Source organism: Acomys minous (genome assembly GCF_964271855.1).
Source record: "Acomys minous genome assembly, chromosome: 20".
NCBI lineage: Eukaryota > Metazoa > Chordata > Mammalia > Rodentia > Muridae > Acomys > Acomys minous.
Genome location: NC_140502.1, coordinates 26058909 through 26072623, shown reverse-complemented (window position 1 = coordinate 26072623; position 13715 = coordinate 26058909). Strand labels below are relative to the sequence as shown.

The following is a 13715-nucleotide window of genomic DNA, read 5'->3' as shown; positions in this document are numbered from 1 at the left end:
AATGGAAAGGTCTACATGGGGGGCTGGAGAGACGGCTCAGAGGTTAAGAGCACCGGCTGCTCTTCCAGGGGTCCTGAGTTCACTTCCCAGCAACCACACGGTGGCTCACAACCGTCTGTAGCTGCAGTTCCAGGGGACCTGACACCCTTTTCTGACCTCCATGGGGACTGCATGCATGTGGTACACATACATACGTGCAAGAAGAAGTCATATCATAAAATAAATATCCTGAAATGAGCATGGTGGCACATATGTTTAATCCCAGCACTCGGGAGGCAGAGGCAGGCAGATCTCTGTGAGTTCGAGGCCAGCCTGGTCTACAAAGCGAGTCCGGGACAGCCAAGGCTACACAGAGAAACTCTGTCTCGAAAAACCAAAAAGCAAAAAAACTCCATTGGTCTTGTGCAAAAGGTACACAGAGGGAGGAATGACTGTGCCAGGGATTCCTGGACTTGCCCCGGGCAGTTCAGACAGGCCAGGCCTTGGCGAGTATGGGAGTTTTGGGGTGGATCTGGTCTCTGGGGTAGAGGGTCAGGCAGGCCGACCAGCATTTCTGTCCCTGGTGTGCCACCACCCGCTCCGCCTCCTCCGGTCTACATGCCCTGAGTGGCTCAGCTGGCCTGACAGCATGGGTCCTGACTACACAGCCTGGGCTGGTCGGACAGGTTTCTCCTTCCTGGTCCCTTTGCCCAGAGACCAGTGCTAGCTTCCCCTTGTGGGTAAGAGGGAAGGGGGGGGAGGGGAGAGGCAGTGGGGCAGGGGAGGGCAGGGGGGCAGGGGAGGGCAGGTCAGAGCAGGGGCCTTGGGAAGGACAGCTAAGTTAGGGAAGACACATCTGGCGTCTGTTCCTCCTGCGACCTTCCACCTCTAGGCAGCTCCAGCTCCCCAGTGGGGCTCTGCACATGATCTAGCTCCTCACCTGACTGGGATGAGCCCGTGTAGCTGGCTGGGTCCCTTGCCACTTCCCTTGCCCTCCGCCTCTCCCCTGTGTATCTCCTGTGAACTCACAGAACAGAAACCTGATGCTAGGTAGCCAGCAAGCTGGGCACAAACCATTTCTATGTCCCCCATGAAAGTAAGTTAGGTTTTTTTCTTTTTTCAATATTTTTTTTCCAGACAGGGTTTTTCTGTGTAGCCTCGGCCGTCCTGGACCTCCCCCCCCCATACCCCCAAACTCACAACTATCCACCTGCCCCTGCCTCCGGAGTGCTAGGATTAAAGGCTACACAGAGGAAACCGTGTCTCGAAAACCAAACCCAAAACCAACAGCAAACAAACCAACCAAAACTGTGGGGGAGGGGTCTAGGGGACGTCGCTCATAGTGTGACACTTGCCTAGCTGCACAAAGCCCTGAGGACCCTCAGCAACATAGAAAGAACAGGAGACATGGGGGCCAGACGATGGCTCAGTGGGTAGAATTGCCAGATGTGTAGTTACTCTTCTGTCGCTGTGATAAAACTTATGACGAAGGCAACTTATAGAAAGAAATGTTTGTTTGGGCTTTTGGTTCCAGCAATAAGAATCTCTCATGGAGGGGAGGCTTAGTATTCATGTTGTTCAGAGTAAGAGCCCTCCAAGTTTACATCTCCAACTATAAAGAAACCGGAAATTGGAGAGACCTTACATTCTCAAAGCCTAGCCCGGCAGTGGCGGCGCACGCCGTTAATCCCAGCACTTGGGAGGCAGAGGCAGGGGGATCGCTGTGAGTTCGAAGCCAGCCTGGTCCACAATGCAAGTCAGGACGGCTAAGGCTACACAGAGAAACCCTGTCTCGAAAAAACAAGCCAAACCTTCTCAAAGCTTGCCCTCAGCGTTCTCTTTCCTTCCGCAAGGCAGTCGTCCCCGCCCGTAACTTCTCTGAAAGGCTCAGCCAACTGAGGACAAGGGCTGAATGTCTGCGACTTTAAGGGTATTTATTATGGAAAACATCACGCCATGAAAGCCTGACAACCTGAGTGTGTTCGGGTAGAAGGAGAGAACCCACAAGATACACCGGACGAAGGCATGGCCCCAGTGACCCAGGGCCTCCTAGCCTGTTCATCCATGAATTCATCAGCGGATTAACCCACTAACGAAATTAGTGCTTTTATCATCCCATTACTCTTCAATAGTGCCACCAGCGGAGGACCCACGACTACACTCTTCCTGGTCTCTCTCTCTCTCTCTCTCTCTCTCTCTCTCTCTCTCTCTCTCTCTCTCCCCCCCCTCTCTCTAAGACAGGATCTGATTAAGCCAATTTTCAGGACTAGATCCAAGCCTAAAATCCAAACACTCAAAACCCTAACCCCCGGGACTGGGGATCTGCGCAGCGGGTGAGAGTGCACGTTGTGCAATCAGGGGGAATTGGCTTCAAATCCCCCGAGCCCTTTCTGAAAAGCCAGTGGCCGCTCTGCTGTGCCTACAACCCTAACTGCTACGGGGTGGGCCTAGGAGGGTGAGGCGGGACTGGGGCTCGCTGGCTGGGAGCCTTTGTCTCCAGGGTGCGTGCGGATCCCACCATGTACGGGGTTCTTAGAGGCGTGCGCCACCCCCGCCCGGCTCCACGTGCCCTTTTCTTTTCTTTCCTAAGATTTGTTTATTTATTATATTTATAATAATATATATCTATATATATATATATAAATAATATATATTTATATATTATTTATTATATTATATTTAATGTTCTACCTACACATTAAATCCAGAAGAGGGCACCACATCTCACTATAGACGGCTGTGAGCCACCATGTGGTTGCTGGGCATTCAACTCAAGACCTCTGGAAAAACAGTCATTCACTGCCTTTATAACCTCTGAGCCATCTATGGCGCTCAGGGAGGTCCGCGTAGCCGCGAAAAGCTGCTGCGCCTCTCGCCTGCTGATCAATCAACGGCGAGAGCAGCCTCAGGGCCAATCAGAAGCGGCAGCGGCCGGTCAAGGCCCGCCTCCTTGAAGGCGCGTTCGTGTCTGATTGGCTGTGGCCCAGGGCCCAGCCAATGAGCGGCGCCACCGCAGGCCGGGGCCCAGGTTTGGTTTGTTGTGCAAGGTGCGTCCCCTGGCTGGGATCCGGGGGACCGGGCGCTGCGGTGTGCGATGTGCTCGGTGGCTCAGCAGGCCGGGGAGTCACGGAGAATTACAAGTGTTTATCCAGCAGGGGCTGGCGCACGCCTTTAATCCCAGCACTCGGGAGTCAGAGGCAGGAGGATCTCTGTGAGTTCGAGGCCAGGCTGGTCTACAAAGTGAGTCCAGGCCAGCCAAGGCTACACAGAGAAACCCTGTCTCAAAACACCAAAAAAAAAAAAAAAGTGTTTATCTAAACGTGATGGGTCAAGGCGCCGCTACCCGCCCCCACGGCTGGCGCCTTCCCCGCCGGGATGTTTTCCGGTGAGGCCAGTCCGTGATGCTTTAGGAAAAGAGGCAGGGGAAGGGGGCTCTCCAGTGCCCGCCGCAGCCAGACTGGCTTTTGAGGTCCTTCCAGTTTAGTACAGAGCACCCCCATCCCCCTCCACCTCCACTCCATCCCCTCCACCCCCCATTCCTTCCACCCCCCCATTCCTTCCACCCCCCCCATTCCTTCCACCCCCCACTCCCCCAGCCCCCACCCCGCACATTCGCTCCCTACTTCCCCTCACTGTGTTAGTGACTAGGCAGATGCCTCCCTGGGCGGAACGCGCTGGCGAGCGCTCATGCTCCTTCAACGCAGCCCTGTCTTGCAAGAGAGGCAGCTTGGCCGCGGCGCTGCGCTTTCTGAGGATCCAGTTCGGTTCCAGCACCCACACCAGGCAGTTCATGACCCCCGGTGACTCCAGTTCCGGTGGATCTGACACCTCGGTCTTCTCTATCAGAGAGGGAGAGGGAGGGAGACAGGGAGGGAGGGAGGGAGGGAGGGGGAGGGAGGGAGGGAGGGAGGGGGAGAGGGGGCAGAGAGAGAGACAGAGACTGTGGGAGAGGGGGACACAGTCCTATTATGTAGCCCTGGATGGGATGGCCTGGCACTTATTTTGTGCCCTTCCCCACAGGGTCTAATCCCAAACGGGTATGTATAGCCTCCGTAATAAATTCCTCATCCTTCCTTTGATGAAAAACACCTACTTAGAAATCATTTCCATCCATTCTTTTTTTTTTTTTTAAGATTTTATTTGTTTATTTTATGTATGAGTGCTCTATCTGTATGTACACCTGCACACCGGAAGAGAGCATTAGAGGGTATAGACGCTTGTGAGCCACCATGTGGTTGCTGGGAATTGAACTCAGGACCTCTGGAAGGGCAGCCAGTAAGTGCTCTTAACCTCTGAGCCACCTCTCCGGGCCTTCCATCCCTCCATCCAGTCTTTTTGCTTTGTTTTTCGAGTCAGGGTTTCTCTGTGTAGCCTTGGCTGTCTTAGACTCGCTTTGTAGACCAGGCTGGCCTCGAACTCACAGCGATCCCCCTGCCTCTGCCTCCCAAACTCTGGGATTAAAGACGTGGGACACCACCACGCCCGGCTCCTTCATCCATTCTTTATGTCCGGCTGTATTTATCTGGGCTTTTGCACCCACCAAGACGGGAAAACTCCTTTGCGGATCCTCCGAGGCCACTAGAGAGGGCGGGAAAGGGTAGAGTCGGTAGCCCGTCGACACTCTTGGCTGCTTGACAACACATGACGACGCCTCAGCTTCCCGCCTTGCTGCTCACACGCCTCCAGGCCCGAGCTCCGCAGCCAATCAGCTGCAACGAGAAGCCACAGGCACCAATGAGAGAAGAGCAGGGCCAGGGCTGCAGCCAATCAGCGTCCGCCTCAGGGGGGGCCAAGGGAGCGCGCGCCCCTGGTCTTGGGTTGATCTCCCCCCCACCCCAACACCTTTCTAACGGCCGCTCTGGCCTGCGCTGCCCTCCAAGTGGGTGAGGTTGATGTAGGAGGGGACCACACTGGTGAGTGCTATTGGCTTTTCTTTTCTTTTTTCTTTCTTTCTTTTTTTCTCCCCTTGGATATTGGACCTAGCCCTGAGAATGCTAGGGCTAAGGTAGGGGGGCGTCTCCTTGAGGGATCAGAAGTGAAAGGTTAATGGCTTTAGGCCGTGTTTCTCTTGTTCATTTTGCGCCCAGACTGAGCAGAAGGTGAGGGCAGCGTGCCCTCTGGTTTATTTTATTTTATTTTATTGTCGTGGTCGCCCGAGGCCAACCTATGCTGGAGTGGGAAAACTGGGAGCCAGCCAAGTGGAGGGAGAGGCTTGTGGTTCACTGGTGTGCACGTGGAGAAGAGTTTTCTGGGGCCTTTGGGCCCAGCTTGGTCTGGAGGGAGTATTCATGAGGTTGAAATCCCACTGGGAACCTGTCGGTGGCCGTTTTGTTTTTGTTTTGTTTTTCCAGCAGGCTGCATAGATGGTGGCTTTGTACCCGGACTTGAAGCGCTCAAGATTTTTTTTTTTCCCAGCGTGGGCTCCAGGGTGGCCAACTGTGACCTGGTTGTTTGGCCAGGGTTTCTCTGGAGATTCTGGGGAGAAATCCCAGCCTACAAGCCTGTTGCGGGATAGGTACTGATGCTTCCCTCATGAGATGATCTGCGGCTCTTCAAAGTCTGGGCGTGCCCAGAGCTTCCCATGACCTCTTGAGCTATAGGCGTAGAGCAGCCAGCAGTTGTGCTATCTTGTGGGGGGAGAGCTATGTGGGGCCCCCTGTGCGGTTGTGGTGATAGAATTACAAGCATAGGCTCTCACTCCTGGCCCACTGATGGCTTTGTTTTGTTTTGTTTTGACTTGTGGGGCAACGTGTTGATACCAAATTTCACTTGGCTGTTTAGTGGTGTTGTGGTCTTCAGGGTACTTTGGGTTGCACCCAGGGTCTAGGGATGGAAGGCACTTCCATGACTGGACTTCCGTGGTCTGTTTGCTCTTGAAAATCACGCCTTTAACCCCAGCACTCGGGAGGCAGAGGCAGGAGGATCGCTGTGAGTTCGAGGCCAACCTGGTCTACAAAGCGAGTCCAGGACAGCCAGGGCTACACAGAGAGACCCTGTCTTGGGGGGAAAAGAAAAAGAAAATCATAAGGAAACGTACGCACGGGTGTGCATTGAGTGGGAAGAGGGCTAAAGGGATTGCGGAGCTGATGACAGTATTAACCTGCGTGACGTGGAATAAAGGAGACCCCTGTACTGTGTGTGGGTTCTCGGCAAGACCACAAACCACCAATTCTCCCCTGTGCTTGCTGGTGGTCTCATATACTGAGCTGCACATCGGTTCCCAGTCAACACAGGATCTCAAGTGTGTAAATGTGTCCAGAGATAGTTCACTCTCATGAGTGGACAGTTGAGGCCCATCTGGACCTGAGGTGTGGGCTCGGCGTCGGGTGGTCCGGTAAAGCTCTGGATTCCAAGAGTATTAGGTGTGTGTGTGTGTGTGTGTGTGTGTGTGTGTGTGTGTGTAGGGGGTCTCTCAGCACCCAAGTGGGCACTTCCTTGATGCCCTGGGAATCTTCAGCCCAAGGAGAGCAGCATGGTGCCCTTGCTTGGATTTACGTGATATTAATATTTAGGTCTCAAAGCAGTCCCCCACAAAAAGGCTGAGGGTTTGGAAAGAGCTTAACCCCATAGTAAGACTACAGAAGGGTTGTGAGGGTGTGGTGGTGCCTGCGGCTTCTGGGGGCTGGTCCAGTTCCTTTGTCACCTAATCCACAGAAGGTGTGCTCTTATATGGTCTGTGTGACCCGGCTCAGCTCCCCTCGTGTGCTCTCGCGGGGTCTCTCTGACCCCGGCTCAGCTCCCCTCAGGTGCTCTCTGACCCCGGCTCACCTCCCCTATATTCTGGTCTGGGGTTAGGCCGAGTGCCGGCATTTTGTCCTTCCCTCGCGCTGGTTTAAGGGAAGAGAGGAACAAATTTGCGGGAGGTGCCTCTCTGCTCTGGTGTGCGTGGGCTGTACCTGGCTCCAGCAGATGCTCAGAGGTTCTTCTCAGGCTCAGCCAACTGGTCTTAACGCACGTAAATAATGTGGGGAGATTGTGAATAATGTGGGGAAAATGTGCTCCTGGGAAGATTTCTGTTCTAATTTGAATTCTGTTCAGCTTGGCTTGGGGAGGGGACCCAGTAATTTAAAACACATGGGGGCAAAGGGATGCGTGGTGGCACATACCTGTAACCCAAGCACTTGGGAGGCCGAGGTAGGAGGACTGACAGGAGACCAGCCTGGGCTACACAGTGAAATCCTGTCTCAAAACAGAAAGGGTGAGGAAGACAAAAAGAAAATATCTTTCCATAAAAGCACCACCCTGGCATACTGTGGTAGTCTAAGTTTAATTGTAGTACTTAGATAGAGTCAGTGTTTGCATGGCTTTGGTGACACTGTCACGCTAAACTGGCTTTGTCACTACAGTCAAAAGCTTTGCTTTCTGCATCTGGGCTGTGGCCACTGAGAACCTCACACACTTTCCCTTTATCATCTCATTGGTCAGTCTTATTAGTAGGAGTGAAAATGTCAGGGCTCAAATTTGATTCAGTAATATGGGTATTAAAGAGAACAGAGAAAGCTTGGCGTGGTGGCTCATTCCTAGACCCCCAGCATTTGGTATGCTAAGGTAGGAGGATTTCCACGAGTTCTTTTTTGTTTGTTTGTTTGAGACAGGGTTTCTCTGTGTAGCCTTGGCTGTCCTGGACCCACTTTGTAGACCAGGCTGGCCTCTAACTCACAGCGATCCTCCTGCCTCCGCCTCCCTAAGTGCTGGCGGGAGTGGGAGAGGAAGCAGAAAATGGGGACAAGCTTTGTTGTTTCAAACAGGGTCGTCTTATGCTGCTGAGCTCGACTTCAAGCTCCCAGTCCTCCTGCCTCGGCCTCCTGAGTGCTAGGATGACCAGCAAGTGCTGATTTTCTCAGAGATGGAGATAGTCCAAGAACAGTAATTCAGGTTATAATTCAGAGGCCAGATGCGGCAGGGCAGTTTGCCTGGGACAGTCCTCCAGAAGGGGCTGTGTTGGGTCCTGAACCTTGCTACCCTGGGGGCTGATGGGTCTGGAAGAGGGAGGGCATTTTGAGAGAGAGAACATCATACTCAGGGGTTGAGGGGAGAGAGAGCCTTCCTTGAAACCCTAGAGAGGTGCCTCATTAGGAGAGATGCCGTCCATGAACAGCATGCTGGGGCCCTGAAGAAAATCCGTCTGACCACAGAGGGTTTTCTGACTTGTGTGGATTTTTCTGAGGTAGCAAGAAGTTCCATAGCACGTGATCTTGTGATCTCGTCTGGCATGGTCTGCTTGACTCCTGGCCTTACCTGGAGCCAGGCAGGAGGCGGAGCCTGACCTTATCTTGCAGCTGCGGAGCGGGAGGGTCCGCAAGGCCACTGCATAGCAGGGCGGCTTGGTGCTACCCCGGCGAGGTGGAGAGCGGCAGGGGGTGTGGCTGAGTTTCTGGGAGAGAGAGAATGGTCACTTTAGGGTCTGAGATGTGACCGAGAGCAGTGGCCCGACCCTTGCAAGTCAAAGTGCTTGCTGTATGATCCGTTTCCGTCGTCAGGGCTTAGTGCCCGTGCCCTGGCTTTAGGAAGAGGCCCGTCTAGAGCCCCCAGTGTCACCAGCACCAGGGCTCAGGTGCAAAGGGCCCTGGGAATGCCTCTGAGGGCTCTTCAAGGGGATAGCCTCTCTGTGGGTAGACACCAAGTGGGAGGCACGACGGGGTTTCCTATTCTTAGGGGGCTGTGTTTACTCAATGGGGAGTCCCCTTGCTCTTTTCTCATTCGTAGCACCCTGAAAGCCTACCGTCACTCCCCGTGGACTCTGCTTACAGAGCTACATTTTGAGCAGCCCCCACTTCTTGGGCATCGGGGCGGCTGGGCTGAGTCACTCACGGGCTTCCTCCACGGGGGATGGGGCTGTGAGACCCCAGTGCTTTTCCTCTACCACTGTGGCTTTGCCCCACCTCTTGTTTTTCGAGAGTATGTGCTTTTGTGTTGGAGGAAGGTTTGTGTCTGTTTGCACACCCATCAGAAGGATTGGCATTTTGTGTGTTTTTCATATAGGCGGCTCTAGTGTGATGCGGACTGTGTGATGTTAGGAATTTAGAAAGCGCAGAATGGAAACTACTTAACGTTCAGAGGAGCAGATGAACCCAAGGTGCCATTTGCATGTTCCCTTTCGCTCTGACTCATCTTCCTCTGTCCCCACACCGCTGCCCCTTCACCAGCCTCACCCGCTGACACACCCTGTCTGATCTAGGATGCTTGACACCTGTCTGCACCAAGCTCAAAATGGCAAGGAAGGCATCCTAAGTGTGTGGGGAGTCTGAACCCCCAGGAGTCCTGCAGCCATCTTACTGTCAGTTATTGGGTCTAGGAGCAGCCAGAGTCTGGGGAGCAGCCTATGGGGGCTCAGGCTGATTCTGCCACCACAGCACCCATCAATGTCTGGCTTGTTTCTCTTCCTGTTGTTATTGCATCTGTGTGACAGACACAGGCCACAAGTACCTCAACTACCTGCTGAGGGAATGAAAAGATGAAAAGCTTAAGGACCAGATTGACAGAGTGGAGAGACAGGAAGGAAGGAAGAAAAGAAAAGAAAGGGAAACTTGAGTCTGAAAGGCTTTATCCCTTCAAAGCCAGGTGTGGTGGCACTGGCTGACACAGGCTGACAGAGATTGCAAGATGAGAGAGAGGTGGGGGGGGGCAGAAGTGTGAGAGGAGGCGGGAGACCTCCAGGGACGCTGACCCTCTGAGCAGAAAGTGAAAGAAACCCCTGGTTTTGATTTCAGAGAAATGTCATTTGTCATCAGCCCAGGAAAAGGAGATTTTTCTCTTCGAAGACCACCACAGGCTTCCTGGGGTTGCCCCCCTCAGAGCCTGCTGGGAGGATCTGAGTCACACACAGCCAGTCCTTGCTGCGGTCCAGAGGACAGGGGTCCGGCTCACAGAGTGACGCTTGATGTACTAAGCCGAGGGCAGAGGCGTGGCCTTCCACGTCCCCTCTGCTCCCACTTCTGATTCTGTCCCTAGACTTCTAAGGTATCAGAAATGGTCTCTGGCTATTGCATGCCACTGTCGTGCCTAAGACACAGATCACAGCAGCTGAATGCGGTGTTGTCCTCGCAGGCCTGCCACTTCCTCACAAAGGGCACTTCAGCCTCACGGCCACCTCCCGAGGATATCATTAGTATTTGATGGCTGAGGCGACCACTAGTAGATGGCAGAGCTGCGGTTCAGACCTCATTCCAAACTTGCAGTCACCACACATTTACATCTTTGACTAAAAGGAGTTGACGAATGGAGTCAGGGTGAGGAGTCTGTAGACGGGTACAGTCTCTCTTGAAGCTCTTAAGCGGGGACAGTAAAGCCACACCCCTTTGGGGGCCGGTGGCTGACTGAGGCCTGGGATGGCTGAGGACGGGGTGGGGCTAGCAGGGCAGGGGGCAGGTGGAGCCCCAAGAGCCATAGCCAGCATGCGGTGCTGGGAGGCTGCGAGGTGAGTCTCTGCCTCCCCCCCAGCCCAGATTTCCCTCCATCCCAACCTCTTCCCCCCCACCCCCCCACCCTGCTCCCTGTCAACCTGCGTCCCTCACCCTAAGGTTTCCAAGCAGTAGCGCCCCTCCTACGGGGCTGCTTCCTCACGGAGGGTCTGCGCGGAGGCTCGGCTTGTTGGGCACTAAACACTCAGGCTGTGTGTCCTTCTCTCTGGGAGGCCTGTGGGGTGGTTTTGAGGTGTGATGAAACTCTTGATTTTTTGGGGCACTTTCTGGTCTTCATTTTCCGGCTTGTGAAAAGCAGAAACCAAGTGACTCTTTATCCTCATTTTGAGAGGAAATAGCTTCCCCTCTCCAGCTTCCCTCCCCTTTCTGCCTCCTCATCAGGCACAAAAGCCTTCTCTAAAGTTCTGTGTGGCGCTCTCACGGGACTCTCTGGTCTTTTCTAATTCCTTCTGAGGGTGTGTGATGCCCTGGAGTCTGCTCTCCGGCCATGTGACCTGCTGTGCTGTCTTCTCTGGCTTTCGGGGCTCACACTGGGGGAGGACCAACAAGCTTGCTGAACTCTCGTGACGTTCCGTCTCACTCCATTCATTAATTGCCAGGCTTTGGGTGAAGTGAGGAAAAGCCAGAATGCTCACAGGGCTTTCTGTGCCAAAGAGCCTGGGCAAGGCAGAGTGTGCTAATGAGACCAGTCCTCAACCCACTGGTAACCCCTGCTGACTGTCTGGCTCTCGTTCTGTTGGCCCCAAACCTAACCCGGTGTGCACTGCCCTCCTGCCGTGTCCCCACAGCTTGCCTTTGGCTTGGTGTATTTGATTTGTTCTGGATAGACAGCTCCAATCTGAGAGCAGAGACTCACTCTTTCTCCCTTCCCCTCCACAGGCCTGAGCGTTTGCAGCTTCTCCTTCTCCTTTCTGTCATGGACACTCCATGGTGGCTTTCCCCCCAGAGTCTCTGAAACTGGTAGATTAGCCAGGAGCAATGCCCCACACCCCCACAAGACTCACCAGCCCATACGGCTCTGACAGGCTGGTGCGGCTGGCTGCTAAGCTGCGGCCAGCACTGTGTGACACCCTGATCACCGTCGGGGGCCTGGAGTTCCCTGCTCACAGCCTGGTGCTGGCAGGGGCGAGCCCGAGGCTGGGCTGCAGGGGCCGCTGGGCTCTGGGTGACGGCATCAGCCCGTCCACCTTCGCTCAGCTTCTGACCTTGGTGTATGGGGAGAGTGTAGAGCTCCGGCCTGGGGACCTGGGGAGCCTTGAAGAGGCAGCCAGGGCCTTGGGGGTGCAGGCCCTGGAAGAAGCGTGTCAGAGGGCTCAGGAGGCCAAGCGTGAGGATGAGCTGGACCCAGGACTGGAGCGGCACCAGCAGTCAAAACTCATGAGGAGTTCCGAGCGAGGACTGGGGGGTCCTGGAGAGAAACAGAAGCCAGGGAAGGGTACTGGGGAACAGGAGCTGTTCCCCAGGCACAGAGCACCCAGAGAGAGCTCGGAGATGCCAGGGGTCACTAGGAAGATGAGACCAGAGGAGGCACTGGGCCCAGCCCCTGTTGGCTGTAGGGGAGCAGAAAGGCAGCAAGAGGCCACTGGAGGTATAGCAAGCTCCCAGAGCCCCGAGGAGAGTCCTCCCGGGTGGCCTGGCCCCCTCCCCCCACCAGATTCTCTCCTAACTAGCCTCATTCCCAGGCCCTGGTGGGCTGAGGCCCCCTGCTGGGGGGAGGGCCAACCTGCCCTGTGGAGCATCTTGCTGTGGCCGCCCAGATACGGCACTCCCTTCTCCCAGAGCACCCCTGTCACCGCAGCGGGGCAGGTCTGGCCTCAAGACCAGAGGTGAGTGAAGGGCTTAGTGGAGGACACCGAGGCTGGGAGGGAGGGGCTCAGGAGGCCGCAGTGAGGGGGAGAAGGGCGCCGCGGCTCTCGGCTAGGCTGTACATTTCCTGAGTTAGAGACACAAGAGGCCAGGGTCGGTTAGGGTCTCAGGCTCTGCCAAGGCTGTGATTCTTCCCCACCCAGGATCCCACTGACCTTGAACCACTCCAAAGGTCTCTGGAGCCAGAATCCGCTGGCCCCCTGCAGCCCCACTCCAGGTAAGCCCCTGTTGATCCACACAGGCTTCGGGAGTCCAGCCTTAGCAGGGCCCCTACTTCCCTCTGCCTCCAGAAGCCTTTCCCCGGGGCCCTGAAAAACTCAGCCCTTGGGAGATAGAAGAGTCTGGGCAAGGGTACCTAGGTAAGTACGGGAGAGACCTGCTGCCCCACCCCCTGACAAAAGGAAAAAGAAAAAGGCTTTTAATTTCTTGCCTGGACACGGTATTGCTCCAGCCCCAGGGATGCTGGTCATGCCAATTTGACTTCTCTGTCCACACAGGCACACTGGCCACCTGTGTGGGTCAAGAGCGCACACTGAGCTGCCCATCCCGCCAACACCCCCCTTTACCCTCTGCTGCTCGCTCTCGGCCCTATTCTTGCTCCATCTGTGGAAAGAGGTTTTCACTCAAGCATCAGATGGAGACGCATTACCGAGTCCACACAGGTATGGGCATCCTGCCCAGTGTGAATTTGTCTTCTTCGTCTCCATCGCTGGTCTGCCAGCTCCTCCCTCGCTCGACACACTCCCAGCCTGGCCAACCTTCGCCCATTTCTTCCTTCTCTGGCTTTCTCCTCCACCTGTAGGAGAGAAGCCCTTCTCCTGTAGCCTCTGTCCTCAGCGCTCCCGGGATTTCTCTGCCATGACCAAGCACCTGAGGACACATGGGGCTGCCCCCTATCGCTGCCCTCTGTGCAGGGCTGGCTGCCCTAGCCTGGCTGCCATGCAGGCGCACATGCGTGGCCACCCGCCCAGCCAGCTGCCGCCTGGATGGACCATCCGCTCCACCCTCCTCTACTCTTCCTCGAGGTCGACCCGCGCCTCGATCTCTCCCGGGATTCGTACCTCCTCCTCTGCTACCTGACCCAGTGTTGGTAGCTTCCCTGGCTTGACAAGAGTGAAAGGCGGGAGGGCTCTGCCAGCCCTGTCGCTAGGGCCGCCTGGCAAATCTGACCGCAGAAGCGCTGCGGGACAGGAGCCAGGACCCCTTTCCGGATGACCGAGGGTTGCAGAAGTCTCGGCCGGCTGGCGAGTGCGAGTTAGGAACATTTAAGTTGGTGAAGGTTAACGGGGGACTATCAGTCTCATCACTGTAATAAAGAGTTTCCTGTGCTCTCCAGTGAGGATGGTCCAGCCTTTCCGTCCGCGCTAGGCGTTCTCACTCTTGCCCCTTGTCCTGCAGCGGCCCCTGCTGGCCACCCGCCATATGCTAAGCAGCGGGCTGGGCATTTCA

General features: G+C 55.3%; 2 protein-coding genes and 1 long non-coding RNA gene across 5 annotated transcripts; 1 reads left to right on the top strand and 2 right to left on the bottom strand.

Moving 5' to 3' along the window:
* Positions 1-3950: 3950 nt before the first annotated feature.
* Positions 3951-13531, bottom strand: LOC311591541 (uncharacterized protein; the record flags this gene model as incomplete). 2 transcript variants are annotated; one of them, XM_084771280.1, is made up of 4 exons in its annotated part: positions 3951-4688; positions 8218-8353; positions 12916-13062; positions 13328-13531. In XM_084771280.1, 4 exons carry the CDS (start codon positions 13529-13531, stop codon positions 4558-4560), a joined length of 618 nt encoding a protein of 205 aa, XP_084627406.1. In that variant the 3' UTR covers positions 3951-4557. The 2 variants fall into 2 exon arrangements, 1 of the variants encoding a protein (XP_084627406.1); XR_014777120.1 differs by lacking the exons at positions 3951-4688; positions 8218-8353 and adding an exon at positions 12659-12776 and having other exon boundaries at positions 13328-13462.
* On the bottom strand, positions 9507-11286 carry LOC311591556. Its single transcript, XR_014777133.1, has 2 exons — positions 10494-11286; positions 9507-10180 (listed from the first exon to the last, which is right to left on the bottom strand). It is a non-coding gene; the product is annotated as an uncharacterized lncRNA (long non-coding RNA).
* ZBTB32 (zinc finger and BTB domain containing 32) lies at positions 10173-13346 on the top strand (the record flags this gene model as incomplete). 2 transcript variants are annotated; one of them, XM_084771244.1, is made up of 5 exons in its annotated part: positions 10173-10396; positions 12083-12226; positions 12410-12483; positions 12764-12928; positions 13069-13346. In XM_084771244.1, the coding sequence occupies exons 1-5, from the start codon at positions 10308-10310 to the stop codon at positions 13344-13346; spliced, it is 750 nt and encodes a 249-aa protein (XP_084627370.1). In that variant the 5' UTR covers positions 10173-10307. The 2 variants fall into 2 exon arrangements, with proteins under 2 accessions (XP_084627370.1, XP_084627369.1); XM_084771243.1 differs by lacking the exon at positions 10173-10396 and having other exon boundaries at positions 11373-12226.
* Positions 13532-13715: the final 184 nt, after the last annotated feature.